General features: G+C 36.5%; 1 protein-coding gene across 4 annotated transcripts in view; it reads left to right on the forward strand.

The window, feature by feature from the left end:
- The window catches only part of ZC2HC1A (zinc finger C2HC-type containing 1A), a 33,571-nt gene extending 19,092 nt beyond the window's left edge, over nt 1-14,479 (forward strand). The window contains exons 8-10 of one of the 4 annotated variants that reach the window (XM_015855868.2): nt 5,184-5,306; nt 8,115-8,222; nt 8,658-14,479. In XM_015855868.2, the coding sequence (XP_015711354.2) occupies nt 5,184-5,306; nt 8,115-8,222; nt 8,658-8,844 (418 nt within the window). In that variant the 3' untranslated portion in view covers nt 8,845-14,479. The remainder of the gene's footprint in view (nt 1-5,183; nt 5,307-8,114; nt 8,223-8,657) is intronic. The other 3 variants (XM_015855869.2, XM_015855870.2, XM_015855871.2) reach the window with 3 other exon arrangements.
- The last annotated feature ends 3,572 nt before the right edge of the window (nt 14,480-18,051 follow it).

Genomic DNA, 18,051 nt, shown 5'->3' on the forward strand with positions numbered 1-18,051 from the left:
ATCAAGAGTAGCTAAACTGCAGAAAGGAAATAATGGAATTCAAAACAATGTGCAGGGAGAATTAGGTGACTGAACTGCAGAAGTTGAATTAACATCCAAAGTAGGTCTTTGAAGCCCTGCGAAATGAGACAGCTGAGATAAGTTGAAGGCATGTTTCTGACTCCAGAGGTCAGTCCCAGCTGTTTGGGAAAGGTGCTTTCCTACTGACAGTTTCCAATTGCTGTCTGTTATTTGTGAGGAGACCCAGGTTTTGATCTTCCCTTCTTAACAAAGCGGTTTTGTTGAATTTTACCAGTCAGCTGCTTTCTGAACTTATTACTTATTTTTGTCAAGTTTGGAGGAAGAATTGTGATGTAACCAGGTCAAACAGTAATGTATGGAGTGGTGTTAGCACATGTTCTCTGTTTTTGCATGCTGTTGCCTGCAAATAGATGACTTCTTTTTGGCATAACTCTCAGATAATGTTCTCTACAGTAATACAGTGAATGTTTGCTTGGCTCATAATGGCACTTAGTTGCCTGCACATTTGTACCTTTTTTAACAAGGAGTATGAATGTGGTGAGTGTTTCTGCCTGCAGTCCTTTTTACTTCCATGTTGTAAGAATAATAATAATAACCTCTATTCCACTCTTGTCTCTGTCAGGCAGTCCTTGTGTTTTATTGCTGGTCATACTAACCAGTCTTCTTAAGAAGTCAACTTAATGTGTATCTTTTCTAAGCATTCTAATTGAGAACTTTTCTATTGTGTGTGTTGTACTTCTGAGAACAAGTTTGTCAGGAGATATGCTGAAGCAAAGAGACACAGGAGTAGTTGCAGCATGGAAAAATCAGGTGTCTCACTTTGATCACTAGTGGAAAATGTTAATTTACACAGCCATAGTATCTGGGGGGAAGGGATGATTGGAAATGTGTAGGGTTCTATTGAAATACCTCCAGAATTCTATTGGAGTAGGGAACAAGGCATTAACAGTCAACACAGTGAAGTCAGAGAGTAAAAATAATGTGGTACTGAAACAGATTTTAGGCATTAACGTGTCAGATAATTCAAGCTTTAGCTAATTGCAGCTTGAAATACAAAATATTTCATAAAAAAGCTTCTCTTTCTTCTGAGTTGTTATTGAACTGATTTATTGAGCACAGTGTGCACATTCATTTTTTTTAAGTGCAGTCATTCAAATGTTAAGAATGTTAAAGTCTAGTTGGTTTTTTGGTTTTTTATCAGTGTTCAGGAGCTGAGATATTTTCTTATTTGGCTTAATTCCAATCTTGCTGTAAGAAAAGGCCTCCTGACAAGTTACTCACTCCTTTAGGGCAGACGGTCATTTTGAATGTTTTTGTGTATTCATGAAGTGGCGTCTTTCATTTTTGCTTAGATTGTTTTAATTCTAGATTTCACAGAGTTTTGAAGACTAGATAGAATTATCATTATAATGTGTCATGTCAGGAATTAGTTAGACGGATATTAGAGATGGGGCAGTTTAATCCAACGCTGACTCCTCCTCTTCCAGGTACCTGTTCATTGTGATGGTTGTGGGAAGGGGCAAGAAACTGGAATCTTTGGCTAGTGAAACAACCAGANAATACACGGGAATGCAGTTTCCCTGTTGCTCTCTAGGTGGCACGCTTGAACTGCTGTCAGAAGCCATTGTGAAGGGTGTATGAAGCTGTTGGCGCACTTCTGTTATAGATAAAGGCTAGAACTGGGTCTCAGGTGTTTTGTTATATACAAGAAAAATCATGTAACTTCATTTCATATGATGTTCAACTCCAGTATTGTAGTATATGATTTTATTTTATCGGAACAGAGATGTAACCAAGCTATATGAGTTCTGCTATTTTAACATTTTTGGTATAATATTTCTATTCTTTTACACCCCATGCAGAGGACCACAGTTAAAGCATCATCAAAATAAGCTAGATTTAGCTTTAGTCAGAATGATTTTGTGAATGTGGGACTGGGTGTGCCAACTGTGAGAGTTTTCTTTTTCTTCTTTAACACAATAAAAGCACAGCCATGTGTAAATAAGAATGGAAGTGTGGCTTTTGAGTCCTGGAGAATTAAGTGAGAGTGCACTTGAAAAGTTAATTCTACATAAATTTGTAGCTGGGCTTACATTTTGATACACGATGTTAAAACCCAAAGTTTGATAAGTATTCTTTAAGAATGCAAAGCTTGACACTTGCCTTGCATTTCTTGAGGAGCAGGGCAGATCTCATAAGCTGCCAGAAATAGTAACTCCAGGAGGGAAAACTGGGTAGGTCCTTCCTATTCCGCTACTAAGCAAGCAGCCAAATTCCACCCACACAAACTATGTTTTGCATAGCAGAACTTAACTTGTGGCCAGTCAGAGGTCTTTTGCATGTACGGGTTAATTTCTCATCTCTGCATATTTCATGTATGAATGTTAATATTTTTTTCAGTGTGGCTTGGAAAACTTTTTCAGTAATGCGAATGTGCCCTTAGAAATTTCTCTCATTTTATTTTATTTGTGAGGTTAACATTGCTATTTAATAAGCTGGATACCATGACTGGGAGTCACATCTGTCAGTTATACGTGTTGTGCTGTCTTACAAATGAAGTGCCACATGAAAGGCTCATCAAACTAACTTCAGTATATTGTAAATTTCACTTAGGTGTTTGCCATACAGTACCTGTAACCTTTAAAAACAATCCTTATAAATCCCTTTAAATAAGACTCTAACACATAATAGTTCAGTGAAATCAAGGCTAAAAAGTAATCTTGGTGGTCAGAGTTTCTTTTCATGGCACTTCTATTCCAAAGTACCTGAAAGAGCTCAGCATTTGTGGGTTGTTGTTTTTTTAGGTTTGTTTGGGTTTTTTTTGTCTGTTGAAGTGTGGAAGTATATTGCAGTTCTTCATTTTGGCAGTCATGACTGCTGCTAGGATACTCCACAGTATTCTATACTGCAGGTGCTGAGTTCAGCAGTCATATTAATGTGTTACTGAATGTTCAAAAGAGAGCTCAGAAAATCATAACAGGTTGAAGTATGTGTCATGCAGTGCCAAAAACCTTAGTCTTTGCTTTTCATTTTTGGGAAATATGGCTTTGGTCAAGCAGGAATTCATTGAATGTTTCCTGAGTTAATTAGCTTGAGCTAGAACATCTGTCTGGGAGGAGGAGTGAGAAGAACTCAGAGGGAACTTATCTGATAGCCTGCATTATTTGGGAGCTAAATTGTCAGACTAATATCTCAATGTTCCCTTCTGATTTAATAACGAATGACTATCACTTAACATTGTTCAATTTTTGCTCCTTATGAGGACACTTCCTTTGATGCTTTACAGATGTGAATTGAAAGGTTCCCAGTTAAAGACTCAAAACCTAAATTGTCTTGCAAAATGTATAGGTCCTGTACTTTCTAATGTGCTAATACAGAGGAAGCATGAGAAGTTGTTTGATACAAACGTTGGAAGTTCACAAGCTCTTTTTCTACTGTTGTGGGTTTTTTTGTTTTTGTTTTCGTTGAGATATTAAAAGCCACATGAAAATAGTGAGCTTCCTTGACAGCTGTTCAGTAATTTTTCTAGTATTGCAGTTCACTGAGGTTAGATGACAAGAGTTAGCGCCATAAAGATGATTGGAGGCTGGAGCACCTCCTCCTCACGCTGAGGGAGCTGGGCTTGTTCAGCCTGGAGAAAAGAAGGCTGTGGGGTGACCTAATTGCAGCATTTTGGTACCTAAAGGGAGCCTATGAACAGGAGAGGGGAGTCAACTCTTTGAAAAGGTAGATAACATCAGGATGAGGGGAAATGGTTTTAAGTTGAGGAAGGGAAGATTTAGGTTGGATGTTCTTTACCAAGAGAGAGGTGAGATGCTAGAGCAGGCTGCACAGAGAGGCTGTGGATGCCCCGTCCCAGGTGGTGTTCAAGGCCAGGTTGGATGGAGCCCTGGGCAGACTGGTCTAGAATTAAATGTGGAGGTTGGTGACCCTGCCTGTGGCCAGGGGGATGGAAATTCACAGTCCTTGAGGTCCCTTCCAACCCGGGCCATTCTGTGATTCTGTGAGTTAGAAAATTCCATCTTAATTGTAATGCGTTATTTCTCTCAGTTTGAGAGTGTTTATTTTTCATTATTACTTAGGTTCTTTTGTTTTCCTTATGACTTCCCAGGAGGGTAGGGAGCTTCAGAAGAGCTTAGCTTCAGCAGCCTAGATGTTTTAATCAATTTTGGTTGGCTTGTTCGTTTATAGCTCTTCAATTTCATAAGGATCAATAAAAATACTCTGAGATTGTCATAGTTTTTCAGTTATAGCTATTATTTTTGTTGGCAATTAGAAGAAATGTTTTGTTACATTACTGACATGGGAATGGAGATATAATTGAATTTTGCAAGTTTTACTGTTTTAAGATGATAAAAAAGCAGAACTTTATGGGAAGGCCTAATTTTTCTGATACAAGTTATGGTTTCTCAAAAAATAGTGTTCCTTTTGATGATGTTGAAGGGAAGAGGTAGGTTATTTTGTTATGTTTCCTTTTTTTTAATAGTCTTTTTGGTTCAGAATTGTTATCCCTAGTACTTGGGGAAAAAATATTACAAAAATACCATCTGTACATAGTGCTATCTGCTGTGAGTGGGTGTTGTAATGATTAAAACAAACTTATTCTTCTTTCAGTCTTTCTTTTGGTTTGTTGTTTTTTTTTTTTCCTTATTTCTTCTCATATAACCTTCAGAGCTTTAATTTAAGAAAATAAAATGGTGTGGGGGGGGGAAACAGTTTTTCTTTCCTACTAATCCAAAAGCCTTATACTTGCATCTTTTGTTTTCTAACATCTTCATGCAGTTGGCTTGAGTTGTAAATAGGAACCTTGTTTTCTAGATGGGGATGAATTTGTTGTTATAAAAAGGATTCTTATGAGAAAAAAGCCCAAGTGTGAGTGTATTATGTAAACTATAAATATAACTAGCAATAATTTTATCTTTTTCTTTTTTTTAATATGTGCATTGGAATTTTAATTCAGTTATAAGCCTACCAAATTACCCCCTTTTTAAAGTAAGAACTCCCTTCCTGTTTGCTGGATTTGTGTCAGATAAATGTCTTTTTGGTAAATAAGAATTCTATGAGAATATAGATATGTAATTGCAAGTACTTTTTTCTTTTTTTTTAATAACTTAAATAGCAATCTGACAATCTCCTTATGAGTACCACTTTATATATTTTAGTAGTAAGATGGACAAGTTAGGCCCACCACTGCGAACTGGAAGAGATGTGCAAAGGTTTTATGACACTGATACAAAAACAGACAGTACCATCAAAAGACCAAATGAATTGTTGCCTATCAAGAAGTAAGTATTGCAAATGAGCTTGGTTTGTCAGTTGTACAGAAATGTTCCTCAAAAGCATTGGAATATTAGAAGTGTGGCCTTGATAGATATCTGCTTCCCAGTACATTTTCATTATAAATGTTGTGGGAATATAACTAATGTAAGTATTTCTTTCACATTAGGCAAATTGCATCATGGTAGGAATGGAAAGGTGATGAAAATGTTCTTCAGGTTTGATTTCTTCTGTCATTGATTCTGCACTCAGAGTAATGTGCCCTGTAAAGCTGAGATAAAACTGAAATGATATGATGCAAAGCTTAAGCATTTAAACCTGTAGAACAGCTGATAACTTTATGATTGCCTTGCACACAAATACTTTATGGCAAAGGAATTTTATTATGCTCTTGAAGTCAAATATTTCCTCCTTCTCCTTCCGTAAGATAGCTGTAATTATCCAGGAGTATAAGTAAGATTTTATGTTGAAAGATTTACATCAAGGCTGCTTTGCAAGAAAATATGTTCTGTCTTTTAAAAAGGAAATAATTATATGATGTTAACACTGTAATAAAATTTGACATCTTCCAAATTACAATGGACTGTTTTTTTCATAAATACCTCAAAGCTTATTACAGAAGAGTAATTAGTAACGAATTACGTAGGCCATATTGGGCATAAACATGTTTAAATCTTGCAGTGTTGTTTTAGTGTTGTAACCAAAGCTGAAATATACTGGCTTTATCCTAAAAATATTTCAACTTCGGATCCTAGTAAGAAGCAAAAGGATAAAAGGGGAGGGGAAGATGATGAAGAATCTGTGACCGTGCTGGAAGACATCTGTCTCTGTAGATCAGATTGCACCGTGCAGATTCAGTTTCAAAACTGGTTATCATATGTTTGTTAAATCTGATTCTAGTTTTAGTGCCTTGATGAGGGGAGCATGAAATTACAGACAGTGGCAGCCTACTACTTCTGCTGTTGATTTACTCATGAAAATGTAGAAGTCAAGACTGAGAATATATCTGAGGGGATTTTTTTGCCATGTTTTTCAGTACTTTGCTTTTTGGGGGTTTTTTTTTGGTTTTTTTTTTTCTGTTTTTATCAGTAGCTTGTATGCCATACTGGGCACCATTCAGATGATGGTTTTAAGATGATGAAAATCTGTGGGGGGTGGAAAAAGAAAGCTGTGACTTATTGATAGATTAGAAGAATTTGGTTTAAAGTATCTAGCATTGCCTAAACAGGAACTGGGACACAGTTCTATTCATTCTTTCATCATCATTGATCCCCAGTCCACTGTTTCTATTACTTCAGCTGAATTATTCTTAATATACTTTCCTAGCTTTCAGAGCGAGTAAAAGTCCAGTATGTGTTTCCTGCACAACTAAGCTTTACTGAATTTTACTTACATTTAAGGGAAGGTCTGTTTCCAATGTTAAGTGAGATAGAGAAGATAACATATGCTAGCTTTTACAACCTGTACAGTTGTGCATACTTGTAACAGCATAATTTGAATTGGTTAAAACTTTTATCCTAGAAGTCTGAAAAACTGATATAACTTAGGTTTTAATTCTGATATAAAATTATGTAGAAATTATGTAGTGCCTTTCAATCTGCACTTTTTTTTTTTTTAATTAAAACATCCTTAGAATTTCTTCGTAAGTAAGAGAGCAGTCAGGAAAATTAAAGGAGAAAAAGCTGGTATTCTGCCCAGTGTGCCAGAATCTCCAACAATTCCATTATGCCTGTTGAATGCAGAAGCCATTCCTGTTAAATTTGAATGTTCTATCCAAATACAGTTTCACTTGATTCAATCTTAAATTTTGTTCACTTGTGTCAGTGCCGTATTTTATCTTTTTTTCTTCATTTATACTTGGAAAACCATAACCAAGAGTATGTTGTCTGTAATTCTGAAAAGAGCAGATAGGCTCATCTGGAAAAAATCATTGTTGGATATTTTTCTTACTGATCAGGCTCTTGGTGACTAAATTTGGATATTTTTCTTACTGATCAGGCTCTTGGTGACTAAATTTGGATATTTTTCTTACTGATCAGGCTCTTGGTGACTAAATTTTATGTGAGATGTTGTATTAATATTTCTTAATATCCATAAGCCTGTCCCAATTTTAATTTATTCGTCAGCATTCAAGAATGAGAACAGAAAAACTTGGTTGGTCATGTGCAAGATATCATAGTCACTAAGTCCTTGCCAAGGAAGAAATCCTGATGAATAGAAATTTTCTTGAGCAATGAAGAAAAATTCTGTCCCTGATCACTGATGAAAAAAGGATGTTCCTTCCCATTTTTTTTTTATTTTTTATTTTTTTTTCCCTTTATGCTGCAGAGTTTTTTTCTAGGGAATTCTGAAGTTTTTACCACTCACCAAAGCAAGCACAGACATGTTTGGTGCATTTAGGGTGTGCACTGGAGTTTAGAAATTGTATACTGATGCTAATAAGAGTCACCAGTTCATTGTGACCTGCGGACTGCTGCTTTCTATTTCCCTGAAATCCCTGCCAATACTATAAAATGACTTAGAGTCTGTCAAGGAAGACCACAGAATATACTAAGTGATCAATAGAGTGGGTTCTACTTATGGCTATCATGTCAAAATGCAAGCCATCATTTAGCTTGCAGTACAGGATTACATTTATATGCAATCCAAAGCAAGCAAGTTTGTGGCAAAGATTTTTCTGTCTGGTGTTCATAGGAAATAAGTTATTAATAATACAGTAAAGTGATGGATGGATTGTTGAACTAATTTTGGTATGTAACACATAATCTATTCTTGTGTGTGTGTATATAATTAATTGATAACTTTTTCTGTTTTAGAGGTGCAACAAAATCACGGATGTCAACCCCTCCTAGTGTGGCAAGAACTATGAGCACAGGTGCTCTATCAAACAAAAGAAAACCTAATAATTCGGACAGTTACTCAAGGTAGCTTTTAGTTTTGTTATTTTTTCAGAAATAGAATCTTCATTCAAGGGTAGTAACCATTGCAGAATAAGTTGGGGAAAATATTGTTCTCTGCAGTTAATAGATAACTCATCGTTAATTTCACTTGTCCTGTTTTAAGTTACTCAGAATTTATTTTCCGTACTCTAATACATCAGCATTGTCATCTGGTGTCTAAGATGTGCAGGGGATAACGTTAGAAATGTCAAAAACCTCTTAGGAACAGTTGAACATTTGGGTGAATGGTCTTTTCAATAACATGTGGCTCAACATACATTAAACGAAAGCTACATGCACAGTACATAAAGAACTTGTCTTGTGTATGCCGTTGGCAGGGAAAAAGGTACTTTTCTAGACTTTCTTGTTTGATAAGCTAATTTTTGTAAGCTCAAAAAGTCATTATATCTGTTTTTCCATGTCTGATAGTAAAACTGGGAATGACACTGCTGACTACCTATCCTCAGTCAACGGAGGAAGTTCAAAAAACAGTGAAGGAAATTCATCTGTACAGTTATCTAAATTTTGCCATGAATGTGGAACAAGGTATCCAGTGGAATGGGCAAAGTTCTGCTGTGAGTGTGGAATTCGAAGAATGGTTGTGTGAATGCTTTCTTAAAAGCAAAGAGAAAAGGAGATCTTGAAAGCATCTGCTATGTGCTGCTGCATGGAAAGCGAAAACACTCCTTCAAGTTAGGCTTCATGCTGCAAACACGTTGAAACATTATAATTTTGAGTGCAATCTTCTGGTTACATAGTAATTTATATATAAATATGTATTCTGTATAAAAAAAAGTAACAGGTACTTAAAACTGTGCCATTCAAGGAAATACTCTTTAATCTCAGTTGGAAATATTTTAAATTAGGGTAAAAATGTGTTAAGTAACTTAAGTAGTGGAAGTGGTTCAGTGTTAATTTTCTTATATGGTTCTATAGAAGTTATTTAAGTCACTCACCCGTAGGGAACTAGCCATAAATACTTCTGCACCAAAAGATTCTCTGTGGAGGCATTTCCTTCATATGTGATAGTAACTAGAAGCTATCTATGTTGTAAAAACGATGTGAGCAACTCCCTATAAATTCCTTGTTACAAGTGCAAAAAGACTGGAGCCCTTTAACCTCTTTACTGTATTACTTTAATTGAACTTTCCAGTTACTTTGCAGGATTTTTTTTTTAATAATTCAAATAGGAAAAAATCTGAAAATTCCACTCACATCTAAGAAAATCAGAAGTTGTGGTTGTTGCTCTGCCCATTCTGTTTTTGACTAAGAATTTGTTAATATTTTATGTACTTATGAAGACAAATGTGATATTTTAATCAGTTACTTCTATTCATAAATACATAAAAACTTGTCTTCCTCTCCCTGTGCTCTCCACCATGGCTGGCATATGTAAAAGCTCTTTACTTTTGTCCTAAAAGGTTTGCAAGGGTCCTATTTTCCTCTTCCCTTGCCTCCTGAAGGAGACTCTATTGTAACTGTACCTAAACATTGAACTTATTTTTAAAAACAACCTTCTTTGTATCCAATACAAAAAGAGTTCCATAAAAATGAATACTATTAGAAAAGTAGAACTTAAGTAGTTACTGTTTTTTATACTTATTCCTGTGCAAATAGCAGGTCCAGAGTTTGTTCACAGTTCTACACATGTTTTTGTGGTGGATTTTCTTCTGTTTGTTTGTTGTTGTTTTTTTTCCTCCCATCCCCAGTTCTTGGTATTCATGGGCTCTGAACAGCAACCTCATCTGTAACAGTCTTCATGCGAGTTCATTGGTATTAAGTGTCAGAACCTGTAAGAACCTGTTCCTTTTTTGTCAGTTGTTTTGTTCTTTTTTTTTTTTTTTTTTAAACAACACAATCTACTAAAACCATTTACAAGCTGCATCACTTGTGTCTGAATGTAGTGATTTGTTTTGTTAAGTTTTATTTGGAAGTTCTGCTACTATATTATTGGAAGAACAATCTGAAAGGACTTAACTGTGCCTTTATCACAGTACACTTTTTTTTTTTTTTTTTTTTGGTCAAAAATGGTTACTTTCAGCTCACAAACATTATTGGAAGCAATTTATATCATTTCTTTTTTAGTTTGTGTAAAATATACTGCAGCATTGCACTAAAGTAACGTAATCATTGAACACACTTTCAGAACTTGTGATTAACATCAGTGGGGCCAATTGTGAGTAAATGTGAATGAAGAAATTTATCTCCAAATCAGGTTCTATTCTCAGAAGGTAAGAGATTTAAGAGGCTTGATGTAGTCATCTTCCAGGCCAAAGACTATTGAATATTTTATAATTAACTTCAATTATATTAAATTGTCTTACACTTTGTATAAAAAATTATTTCCAGAAATTATTCTTTCACCTAGTGTAGTCTTGTAAATAGTTTATATAATATGGCTGTGGAGCATGGTAGGATGAATAACCATTTATGAGAGACACGACAAGTTTTAGTCAAGTTATATTCTAGTTAGTTTAGGCTGTAGGATCCATATTTTGGCACATTCATATCTGTACTTAAAAAAAAAAAAATAAATAAATAAATATTGGAATCCTGCATCTTTAGCACAAGCCTGCTTTAAAGAACTTCTCTTGGACTTGTGCCTTGGAGGTCTACAGTCAATGAAGGTTAGGAACATCCATCAGAAAAGATGCAAATCCAAAATCAGTTTGATTGGTTAGTGAATCTATAAAATAATCAGTTCCTTTATCTGACTTGATGAATTTCCATTTCTTGTTTCTGCTGGAAGTATGCATTTTACCAGTTACTGAAAGTACATTCTACAAGGAGAAAATTTGGTAAGGAAATAAATGTATTCTAGGTTTTCAAGGACAGATGAAACTGTTGGAAAATATATTGACTTTTTCTCCTTTGAATTTCAAGTGGTCTATTTTCTGATTTTAAAATCAATTAACATAAAATAATGACAATTTCTGCTTTTTGAGTTGTGTAACTCTGTTTCCAGTTCTACGTGTAGTTTAGTGGGAGACATACAGAGCACTTTACCTATGCTTCTGTGACATATAGCAAGAATTAGAATGGGAATTAACCTCGACTGAAAGGAAAAAATCAACATTTAAAGATTTCCTGAACTTTTAATTTGGCCTATAAGAATGTCTACTGAAGTATAAATGACTATCAGAAGTAATGTTTTATAATGTGTCTATGTTTGATTATACAATAAAGATAAGCAGGCAATGAAAATGTGAATGATTATGCTGTTTATTACTGTATAGTGAGACTATCAGAAACATAGTGTGTATCTACTTTATGAGCTGTCTTTTTTTTCACTGAGTGACACGTTTCTGAAGTCTTTAGTGTTGCTGACAGTAGAAAGTATTACGTGCATGATCAGAACAGATCACTATAATTCCATCTACATGCTTCAAATAAATTTGCTCTGCAGAACTGAATATGGAAATGAATTTATTATACTATTTCAGGAGAAAAAAAATAAACTGTAAGAGGAGATAAGACTGATCTTCAGGTAATATTGCATGTATCAAGAAATATCTGAATTCAGTTTAAGAAGACCTAGGTTCAGACCCTCTTTGCCCTGTTCCTTTCAATGCCTTTATGTCTTGGTTCTTCATGGGTGGAGAAAACATCAATACGTATTCTGAAAAGGCAGAGTTCCTGAATGCTTCAAGAACCAAAATTTTTACAATTGTAAACATAAAATATCTACATGAACTATGCACTCAGATGCACTGCATTGCTGAGTCTAAACTTAGCTAATATCACCCTCTGGATTACTTGTTCACAAATACTTAACTTAAAAGACTAAATTCCTTATACTAAATGTGTAAATTTGGGATGATACGATTACTTCATCTGCCTTTTCTGTTGTGTATTTGTGTATGCACATATGTATTGTGTAAGAACTCTAGTCTTGCAAATATAAAAAGTTGTTCCACTGAAGTAGAGTCGATACAAAACAATTCTGAACACTAGTGGGGGATTGTGGAGCCCCAAAGAGATAATTGGTATATTTGCTATATACAGAAAGTTACATTTATTGATGTGATCTTAATGCTACTTATGTCTGTGTCTGACCCTATGACAGAATTTAGTTTAGCATCTGCTATGTGTTGCTGAAGTGCTTGACATGAATAAAATTAAGCTAATGAGAAAAGAAGGTAAAAATAGAAGGCTAATGATAACATCCCACGTAGAGAAACAAGAATGTTGTTGCTGAGGTCCAGACCAATCATGTTTATATTCACATTTTGTTTTTGTATTTCATTTGATTTATGAAGGATGTCTAACAGAAAGGAGCTGCAGGAACTGAAACTGTACGTTGCAAGTGCAGTGGAATTTTGAAATATACTGGCTTCAGAGGTGAAAGCAGGACAGCGTAAGGCCTAACCGTTATATGATTTCCCTTTCACAAGTTTATATTTACGCATGATATCGATTTCAGTTCAGAAAGAAACTGTCTAGGGTATATCTATGCTCACAGCAACTTATATGTATGATTAGATAGTTATAGGTATATCCTCAGTGTGCACCACTACAGGAAGGTGTGCAGTAGGAGGCAGAGCAAGCTTTAGCACACTTTCAGATAGTAACAGTGAACATCTGTGCGGAATTTTTCAAACTTGCCAAAGAGATCTGAACAGCCATCAGCCTCCCTCAGGTGGGTTTGAAAAGCTTAACCAGAAGGATTGCATGGTCAGGGAGCTCTCCATGGTGCTCCTGGTGCCAAGTCTCTCCCTATAGTGTGCCTGGCAGTGTCTCTGTGAGATCTTCCATGTAGCAAGGTACACAGGGTAGGAACTCCAAAATGTCTTTTAGGACCCAAGTTAAACTTCACCGTTGTAGCAGTTCTGTAATTTGAGTGAGACTAAGTCCTAATTCACAGTTGCAGTTGAGACTAGTGTCTGAAATGCAGTGTGTGAAGAGAATGGTTCCATGATGCATGCTTATCAAGTCCATGAGGGAAGGTATGATTGCAGTAATTGAAATGCTAACAAACAAGGCATTTAGCAGTGTGTATTGATGTAGGCTGTGTAATTAGAGTCTAAAATGAAATGGCATTGTCAGTGTCTTACAAAGTTCATGAGTACTGGTTTTCAACACATAGCTTTTGTATCTGCAATCAACAAACTTTTTTATAAGTTTTCTTAAGTCTTATCTAAAACATGTGTGCTTTGTAAGAGCATTTGTTGTAACTGCGCTTCTTTCTGTTTGACAAAGTTATGAGTAATTGTTTGGGTTGTATGAGACAGTGGAAATATCATCTTTGAAGTTTTTTTGGAGACTGGTGAAAATATTTTCATTGACTTTGAAGAAGCACAGCTCATTCCAACGTGATGGTTGTGTTGCTGGGTAAAGCTTTGAGTTACTTTGTTGTGTCACTGAAAGAAATGCTCAGTAAGAGATTCTTAGCTGTATTCAGCATTTACTTGGTTGATGCTGTCTTTCAAGCATTCATGATGGGAGGGATCAATCCTTTGCATATTGGTGGGTTTTTTGTCCATTATCTTTTTCTTCTTTTAATGTATGTTGTTCCAGAATGCCCTATTCTGCTTAGCCCAATTGATAGAAAACAGCCCACTTATATTTTCTTTTAAATAATTAGAGCTTTTTTTTTTTCTTAATAAATCATTTTCCTCCAATAGAAACAGCAACTTGTGAGACAGAAAAACAAACAGTTTATTAAAGCTCGGTTTAATATGGTTGAACAGTGAGCATAAGATCTAAATGTTGTTTTCCATTGTTCTTGTATTTGAATTTCTGGCATAAATGCAGATGGATTTGGGTCTGTTCTTGTAAAATTCCATGTATTCCAAGTATTCCATGGCTTTTATAATACCTACTTTATATGATTGCTTTAACTCTCTTGGTGTTCATCCTTCATACGATATTTAATATGTATCTTCATAAGTTTATTTATTGATGTTCTGTGTTTTTAAATGAAATGCTCATTCATGTATTTAAAGTGATTAATTTTTGTCAGCACTGCATTTATTATGTTTGCCTTGACCTTTAGTATACTTAATATTTGTGACCATCCAGTGTTTTGTACTTTTGGGTTGTTTTTTTTTTGTTGTTGTTGTTGTTCTTTTGGTTTTTTTGTTTTGTTTTCCATAATGCCTGGGCTTGTGTTTTATTTGATATATTAATATTATTTTAAAGTCTCAATTCTGTTTTCATCAATAAATGTAAATCACCTCCGATGCTAATTTGCCACTTGTAAACAATAAAGTGAATATGCCAATAAAGCTTCTTGAAATGTGGGCTTTTTATTTTTTTTCTTTTTTTTTTTCCATATGTGAAATTGCCTTAAATAAAATAGCATAAGGGTAGGTAATACCATTTCAGACTTAGAATATTGTAATGTATTTCATCTCAAGGATACTATGCCTACTAGGAGGATGCACCCACTGTCTTCTCCTAGAAGGATACATTTTATTATTATTTTTTTATTTGAAGATTTGTATACATCTGTTGCCTTGAACAATAACCTATATTGAGTACTTAAGTTAGTAGTATATTTGCTCATCTGAATTCAACGCCTTTCAGGAGCTGTCTGGAGCATGCGTGCCTGGCTGTGTTGCTTGCCCAACAAATACCTGGATAATAAAAGTCCCCCATAAGAACCAGCATCTGGCATCACAAGGCTACTTCCAGCTGCTTCTTTTGTCTGAAGACTGGAGGATAGCCAGTGTCTGGGTCTGGTACTGTTCAACATCTTCATCAGTGACTTTGATGAGGGGATAGCATACACCCTCAGCAAGTTTCCTGATAATATGAAACTGGAAAGAATGGCTGACACAGCAGAAGCCTGTGCTGCCATTCAGCAAGATTCTGGACAGGCTGGAGACTTGGGCAGAGAGGAAACAGATGAGATTTAACAAAAGCAATTATAGAGTTTCGCACCTAGGGAGGAGTAACTGCATGTACCAGTAAAGTATGACCTGATGGAGAGGAGCTCTGCAGAGAGAAACCTTGGTTTTCTGGTGGAGGACGGGTTGGCCATGAGCCAGCAGTGTGCTCTGGTGGTCAAGAAGGCCAATGGCATCCTGGTGTGCATTAAAAAGTATGGCCAGCAGGTCAAGGGAGGTCATGCTCCCCCTCTACTCTGCCCTGGTCAGGCTTCACCTGGAGCATTGTATCCAGTTCTGGGCTCCCTGGTACTAGAAAGACAGGGATCTCAATGATCTCTAGAGATCACTTCCAACCCCTACCATTCTGTGATTCTATTAATTCTATATATCTTTCCCAGCCATTTGGAGTACTTAGTTAATATATAGATGTAGAGTGCATCACTGTAATACCTGTAGTGTTTTTTTTTAAAAATTTAAGCTGTAAGGTATAACCTGTAACTAAACTTGATCTGGATCTTTTCTGCTTTGTTGACAAAATGAAACAGAAAAGGTATATTCTTCCAGAGAAGTACTATTATGTGACCAGAAATTATAGAAAGGACTGGGTTCATGATTTTTTTTTTATTTTTTTTTATTTTTGGGTAAATAGGGCTGAGTAGGGACCAGTTCCTCTTTCTCTTCTTTTCAGGGGAAAGTTCCCCTTGATGGTTTACGTTTATTTCACCACACCCTCTTTAGAGGAAAACAGGCGTATTTTTTCTTTCCTTCAGAATGAAACTTGTGCTAAAAGGCTGAGAAACTTCGGCACTTCAATAGTTTAAAGTGGGTTCTGAATCCAATGACTTTTCTTTGATTTCCTAAACACCAGAAATTCTTCCCTCTCCAATGAGGGCATAACTGGCTCTTAATGGGGATGGGGGGCAGGGAGGGAGGTAGGAGTGGTGGTTATACTTTGCAAGGTTCCCATTCCTCAGCCCATTTCCTGCAAAGCAGTTTGGTTTAAACACGTTTGTAATTTCAGGAAAGGCTGGAGAAGACTCTGAGAAGAAGGAAATCAAGAAGCACAAATGGCTCTTTAGCAGTGCGCTGTCTTTGCATGTAAGTGGTGACTCAGGAATTGTGGCAGTAAGAATTAGGAAAGCAGCACACTTATTAAGAGAAGCGACTAGGAAAACCACAATTTCATAACCACACAATTTAAACTTATTTTCTGCATGTTACTGTGATCCTTCCTCGTGGTAGGCCAAAAACTGCTTGATTGGCCTCAAACTTGGACTTGTTGGATGCTGCTTAAATTATTTAAACTGACTGAATATTGCAATTTCAATAATAATTTGCATCTGTATGTTTTTTAGTTCACTCTGACCTTTCTTTGCCAAGTGACAGTGGTTACTAGAAAATAAGCCTTGGCTTTCAACTGTTCCCAAATATCAAAAAAATAGCTGCTATTCCTCAGGGAAATTTAGTCCTAAGCGGGACTTTGTCAGTAGAAGTGATTTCCAGAGAAATCTGACTGTAGTTTTGGTACTCTCATTTGCAGTACGATGCCACAAAATCTGTTTCCTATTTAGTAGAAGGGTTATGGATTTTAGGTTGTTTATCATTTGATTTGGGACTTTTTGTTGTTTGTTTTTTTTGCTCTTGTTTAGTGGGTGCTCTTTTCTGTCCCTCTCATTGAATCCCTTAGATAACAGTTTTTACGAAGGTACTATTACTAGTACCCCAGCCATAAATAGATGATATGGGGTTGAGTAGGGAGAAGCACCACAGTGTGTTTACTTTGCCCTTAACCTCTTCCATCGCCATCAGAAGTAGGGCACACTGGGTTTCATGGATTCAGTGGAACCAGTCTTAGTCCAATCAGAGGAGATCCCTGTGGTTGTTTGGAGGATATCCCACCATTTGGGGAATACCAAAGATTTTATACAATCATTGAGGTTGAAAAAGACCTATAAGATCATCCAGTCCAATTGCCCACCTACTACCAGTATTTCCCTGCTAAAGCATGTTCCTTAGTCCAATACCTAAGTTTTATCTGAACAGCTCAGGAACACTGACTCCACCACTTGCCTGGGCTACCTTATACAGAGTCTAACCAACTCTTTCAAAGGAAAACATTTTCACAACATACAACCTGAATCTCCCCTGGCACAACTTGAAGCCATTCCCTCTTGTCCTATGGCTTGTTACCTAGGAGAAGAGCCATGGAGAGTGAGAAGGTCTCACCTGAGCTTCCCCTTCTGCAGAATAAATGATCCCAGTTCCTTCAGCTGCTCATCATAGGACTTATGCTTCAGACGCCACACCAGCTTCATTACCCTTCTCTGAATGCGCTCTAGGGTCTTAATATCCTTCTTGTAGTGAGAAGCCCAAAACTGAACACACTACTCAAGATGCAGCATCACCAGGTCAGATTACAGAGTACAGATCACATCCTTGCTTCATCTGGCAATGCTATTTCTGATACAAGGCAGGATGCTGTTAGTCTTCTTTGCTACCTGGGCACACTGGTGGTTCACATTCAGCTGAGTGATGACCAGCACCTCAGATCCATTGCTTCCACACAGTCTTCTAATCACTCTGTCCCAAACCTGTATCATTGCCTGGGGTCGTTGCCAAAGCCAGGACCTGGTACTTGTTCTTGTTGAGCTTCATCCTATTGACCTTAGTCCAGCTATCCAACCAGCCCAGATCTTTCTGTAGGGCCTTCCTGCCCCCAGGTAGTTAGATTTTTCCTCCTAACTTGGTTTCATCTTCAAACTTACCAAGGGTGCACTTAATCCCATCATCCAGGTCATCCAAAAAGACACTGGAAAGGCCCCAATACCAATCCCTAGGGAGCACCACTCATGACCAATTGCCAGCTGGAATTAAGTCCATTCACTGCCACTCTCTGGGTCATCCAGCCAGTTCTTTACCCAACACATAGCTCAGTTCCACTGAAAATTTTCCATCTGATTCAGGAAACAACAAACTTATTT

The sequence above is a fragment of the Coturnix japonica genome, chromosome 2 (assembly GCF_001577835.2).
Source record: "Coturnix japonica isolate 7356 chromosome 2, Coturnix japonica 2.1, whole genome shotgun sequence".
In the NCBI taxonomy this organism is placed as follows: Eukaryota; Metazoa; Chordata; class Aves; order Galliformes; family Phasianidae; genus Coturnix; species Coturnix japonica.